The following is a 5,336-nucleotide window of genomic DNA, read 5'->3' as shown; positions in this document are numbered from 1 at the left end:
GAATCCATTAATTATTCGTACGTACACTGATCTTCAAGCCTCATGGGAAGGTCTTCTTTTTTCATTTTTAGACGTAGAATACAAGAATTCTCATTCTCCTGCAACATGGATTAATATTGTAAAGAGGTAAGTGGGAAAAGGGGGAAAAAGCAACCTTTATTCTTGATTTGCTATGTATTCTTGAGTAGCCAATAAGCTTTAGACATGAATAACTTCCTGATATAGAAAGAAGTGTTTGATCAAAGAACTTTGAATAGGATCTCTTTACAAGTACTTATAGAAAATTTTCCATTTCTGGTAAACCTTTATGCTGCTGAATCTCTTCTATCTTTTTAAGTCCTCCATATTTGTGTCTTTCCATCTCTCTTTCTCTATAAAAAGGCTGTTAAGCATCAAATACAACTCATACAGTTTCAATTAGTAGTGCTTACAGAACTACTTCCCCCCCCCCCCCCCCCCAAACAAACATCTCTCTCTCTCTCTCTCTCTCTCTCTCTCTCTCTCTCTCTCTCTCTCTCTCTCTCTCTCTCTCTCTCTCTCTCTCTCATGTCAAGAATGAATGAACCACTTGTAGTAGGAAGAGTGATAGGAGAGGTGGTGGACACATTCACACCAAGTGTGAAGATGAGTGTAACCTACAATCTTAACAAGACAGTCTCTAATGGCCATGAGCTCATGCCTAATCTCATTACTTCTAATCCTCGTGTGAATATCGGTGGTGAAGACATGCGATCTGCTTATACTCTTGTAACTTTAGATCAACTCTCTCTCTTTATACATACATACATACATACATACATGTTTATATAAACAAACTGTGTGTTGACTTTGTGTTATCTCTTGACTTGAAGATCATGACCGATCCAGATGTTCCAGGCCCAAGTGATCCTTACCTAAGAGAACATCTTCACTGGTAAAATTATTTTGTTTACTGTGTTCGCAATTGTCTTATATGATTATTATAATATTTATCATGTACCATATAATGTTACTGATGTATAAACAAATTCTGGGCCGAATTCTATGTTTCAGGATAGTCACGGACATTCCTGGTACCACTGATGCTTCCTTCGGTACGAACAGCTCTATTACATACACGGATATGATTATTCTTTGATTTATTCCAAATCTTAATTGAAATGTTTACACTTTACACTACAGGAAGGGAGATTGTGAGCTATGAGACACCGAAGCCAGTGATAGGGATTCACCGATTTGTGTTCTTACTGTTCAAGCAGAAAGCAAGGAAGTCGGTGACCCCACCAGCTTCTAGAGACCATTTCAACACTCGTACCTTCTGTCAAGAACATGGCTTAGGGTTACCAGTTGCTGCCGTATATTTCAATGCTCAAAGAGAAAATGCGGCCCGTAGAAGATAACTACACATAAAATAACACATATATATGTGTAATGCATTTGAGGTATCTTAAATGATATTTATCGTATAAGATGTCTCAAATATTACGATACATATATATATATATATATATATATATATATATATATATATATATATATATATATATATATATATATATATATATATGTGTACGTAACTTCAACAATAAAGGGTGAAAGGAAGGGTAACTAGAGTTTGAATAAACCAATAAAACCTTGAATTAATTATGTCATTAATTTCTTAGGTTTCTCATTTGAAGTATTTGTAATTTTGCATGTATTAGGTATTCAGTAATGCAATATTGTCGTGTTCACTTTCAAATGGTGGTTGCATCTTAATTTTTTAGATAACATACAAACGCGTGTTGGATTCCATTACACATTTTAAAATCGACAATTTCATTTGATGCATAAGAGCCGTTGGTCTTTCTTGCATTGCATCTATGAATTGAATTCATATTTAGGGGAATAAAAGGCAAACTTGAAGCACCTTGTATCTTATGGATATGTGAACCACGGGAACAATCTTCTTCGTAATTAAAATGCAAAACTGATATTTTCACTTCTTAATCATTGTAAAACAAATAAGTTTTGAAGCATCCTTTTCGATGCAATTTGCATGTGACAGGTGTTAATTTGAAAAGATGGAACCTAGCATGAGTATAATCAAAAAATAGAACAAAAGAACATTTTTTTCACAAAAAATGAAAAGAACTCACAAACTATATTCTAACGCATAACAATTACAAGTATATTTGATGCATCAAACATGTCTTTTTCTTTCCTATTGCAAGTGACATGTGTCACTGAAATAATTAAAAAGGGCAAATCTTGAAGAAACCCGTATATGATTGTCAATCAAAATTAAGAACAATCTTTTCACAAAATATAAAAAGTACCCATAATTTTTATTCCAAAGTAAGTTAACTAACAAGCCCTATGCATCATACCTGTCTTTTTCTATCCTATTGCATGTGACAAGTGTGTTTTAAAGATAAAAAGACGAGAATCTTAAAGTAACAGGCATGCATGAGTGAGAATCATAAGAACAGTCTTTTCACTTTTCACCAATCATAAACACCCCATAATTTACCCTCCAAGTATAATAAACCAAGAAGTGTTTGTAAAGCTCATCTTTTCCTCTTGGAGCATATATGAGAACTGCATTTGAAAGATGAAAAGACGTAAATCTTGAAAGGATGAATGTGAATCAAGATAACAATCGATCTTTCTACAAAACATAAATTAAGAAACACCCGTAGTTAATCTTTAAACGTTAGCTATAATAAAGACAAAAGGTCTAGATACTTGGCCTCTTTTTGGTTTGAGCTATAATTAATGCATGTGAGAAGTGTGTTCGAAAGTAAGAAACATAAGAGATGGAAAATGCATGTGTTGGATGGGCAGAATGTTTGGCACATTTCGGAGCGTACCAAAGATTTGTAGTTTGATGATGATAAACTTCTTGTGTTGTTTAATATGTTTATGTGAGTACGAAAGCGGCAACTCTTTTTTAACACCTACCTAGTCACCTCCTTCTATATATCCCTTTATTGTATTTTTGTTGCATTATAATTTTTTTTTAATAAGCACGAGATTTAGCTAATTTTTAGTATGTGTGTCGATAAATTAGATTTGTATTTTGATGATACGCTTTTTGTTTTATTATACTAGCAAATCGATTATAGAATTTATCATATGCAGGATACAAAAGTTTTTTAGTTTATATCTTATTAAAATTCTTACACAAGGAGACAACTGTATATGCCAAACTCCTCTTTGGCCCAATCATTACATTGAGTTGTTAAAAGATCGTTAAAAAGAATATTTTGATCAGTCATCTTTAACGATTTTATGGTAGGCTATTTTAACCATGTTGCATACTTAGACTACGATGTTATATTTCAATTTTTATAGTACAATTATTTTCATGAGTACACTGTTTTTTTAAGGTGTATCAAAATATAATGGGAGAGAGAATTTCCTCTATTTCCTTATAAACTTTCATAGTCATAATCAAATAATATATACCAAAATACCTAATTTAATGATAATTAATATATATTTAAAAATTAAAAACATTATCTTTAAACTTAATTATAACTAAATAATTAAAATACTTTTTTATAATCCCTCCAATGATCGATCTCCTTATATACGATAGGGTTGTTCACAACTTGATTCTTTGTAGCTTCATATTTTACATAATCGATTAGCAAAACCCGGTGATTATATATTCATAATCAATTGCTAAACAACAAATTTCATCTCCTACATTCGATTTAGGAGACCATAAAGTATTCTTTTTTCAACAATTTTGTTATTCCTTTGGTTTTTCGGTAAAATCATGAAAAAACTAATTTAAATGTGGTCGACAATATTGTGTAAGAATTCATAAAGTAAATAGGTTGAGAATAATAATGTGAGAGAAAAGTAATACTGTTACAATTAATTATTTTCTTAATAATAAAAAATCAATTTAAATATAATATTTTTATTTTTTTAATATATTAAATATGATTAAATTAAGTATTTAAGTATTTATAGATTTTATAAGGATAAGCATCTAATTTGAAGTTTTACAATAATATAAACATAATTATTATGAAAATTTACAGTGAAAATTCTCAGTAACGATATATATTTTGATTAGACACTAAAACACATAAAACTTTTATATTTGGTTCATAATTCAATATATTGTTATAAGAATGATCCGATATTTGGAAGTTTCTAAAACAAAAGTAAAATATGTCACTATGCTGATATGATTAATAAATTATCGATCTAATACACATAAATTTTATATTCTTACACATTAAAATATATAAATGAAGTTTAAAAATGTTAGAGATGGAAGATGGAATTTGTATTATGTGGATACGGAAGAAGTACAAGGTTGGCAGAAGGTAGTTCCATACTTTTGGGGACAAACTTGAGAACCCCACAATTCGACCGGACCATACGTGTCCGAAGATGAACTCAACTCGTACATTGGACCCAAATCAAACATCCGTCCATCTTCTTACATCGTAGGGGGAGCAAATTTTCTGTTAACCGTTTAAAATCATCACAAATTACATCTTATAATTATAAGGATACTAAAAAAAACAAACTTTTTCTTTATCTTATTTAATAAAAATATTTCAAGAAATAGCAAAAATAACATAAAATCCTTACATATTTGCATCATAATCGTTTTAGTTCCGATATCTTTTTTTTATTCAATTAAGTCTTAAAAACCGATAATCGTATTTAATTTAACTATTTTATCCGGTCAACAAGTTATCAAACTTTCAAAATTTATATTTTTTGTCCAGATTTCAAAATTCATTACAACTTGGGTCCAAAATTTACATTTTCGGCCCACATTTTAAACTTAATTACAAATTTGGTTTTAAACTTACCCTTTTTTCCAAAACTTTAGAATTTTATTATGCATTCATCCTAACTTTAGTTGTTTTTAAAACTTTTTTCTCAAAATTTTGTTTCAAATATGTTTTTTCTTTAAAAAATCATATTTATACAAAAAAACATATTTTCATATAAAAAAACTTCTATTTTATATATAAAAACTTTTTTGTATACGAAATAGCTATTTAAAAATAGGTATTTATTATGTACATAAATATATAGAAATCCGCTTTTATAAAAAATGTATACAGACATGTATTTAACAAAAAAAATGTATATAAACACATATTTTATTATAAATACATTTGTACGCAAACACATATTTATATATATATATATATATATATATATATATATATATATATATATATATATATATATATATATATACACCTATTTTATTATAAATATATTTGTACGCAAACACATATTTATATATATATATATATATATATATATATATATATATATATATATATATATATATATACAAACACCTATTTCATAGTAAACGTATACATTTC

The 5,336-nt window shown here is 28.8% G+C and overlaps 1 protein-coding gene across 1 annotated transcript; it reads left to right on the top strand.

Annotated features, from left to right (window-relative positions):
• Positions 1 to 461: 461 nt before the first annotated feature.
• On the top strand, positions 462 to 1,462 carry LOC145008274 (CEN-like protein 1). Its single transcript, XM_078966898.1, has 4 exons — positions 462 to 747; positions 852 to 913; positions 1,033 to 1,073; positions 1,162 to 1,462. Exons 1-4 carry the CDS (start codon positions 547 to 549, stop codon positions 1,377 to 1,379), a joined length of 522 nt encoding a protein of 173 aa, XP_078823024.1. The 5' UTR covers positions 462 to 546; the 3' UTR covers positions 1,380 to 1,462.
• The last annotated feature ends 3,874 nt before the right edge of the window (positions 1,463 to 5,336 follow it).

Source organism: Lactuca saligna, chromosome 8 (genome assembly GCF_052625555.1).
Source record: "Lactuca saligna cultivar CGN05327 chromosome 8, ASM5262555v1, whole genome shotgun sequence".
NCBI classification, from domain to species: Eukaryota; Viridiplantae; Streptophyta; class Magnoliopsida; order Asterales; family Asteraceae; genus Lactuca; species Lactuca saligna.
The sequence above is the reverse complement of the archived record's forward strand: the minus strand, read 5'-3'. Positions and strand labels throughout refer to the sequence as shown.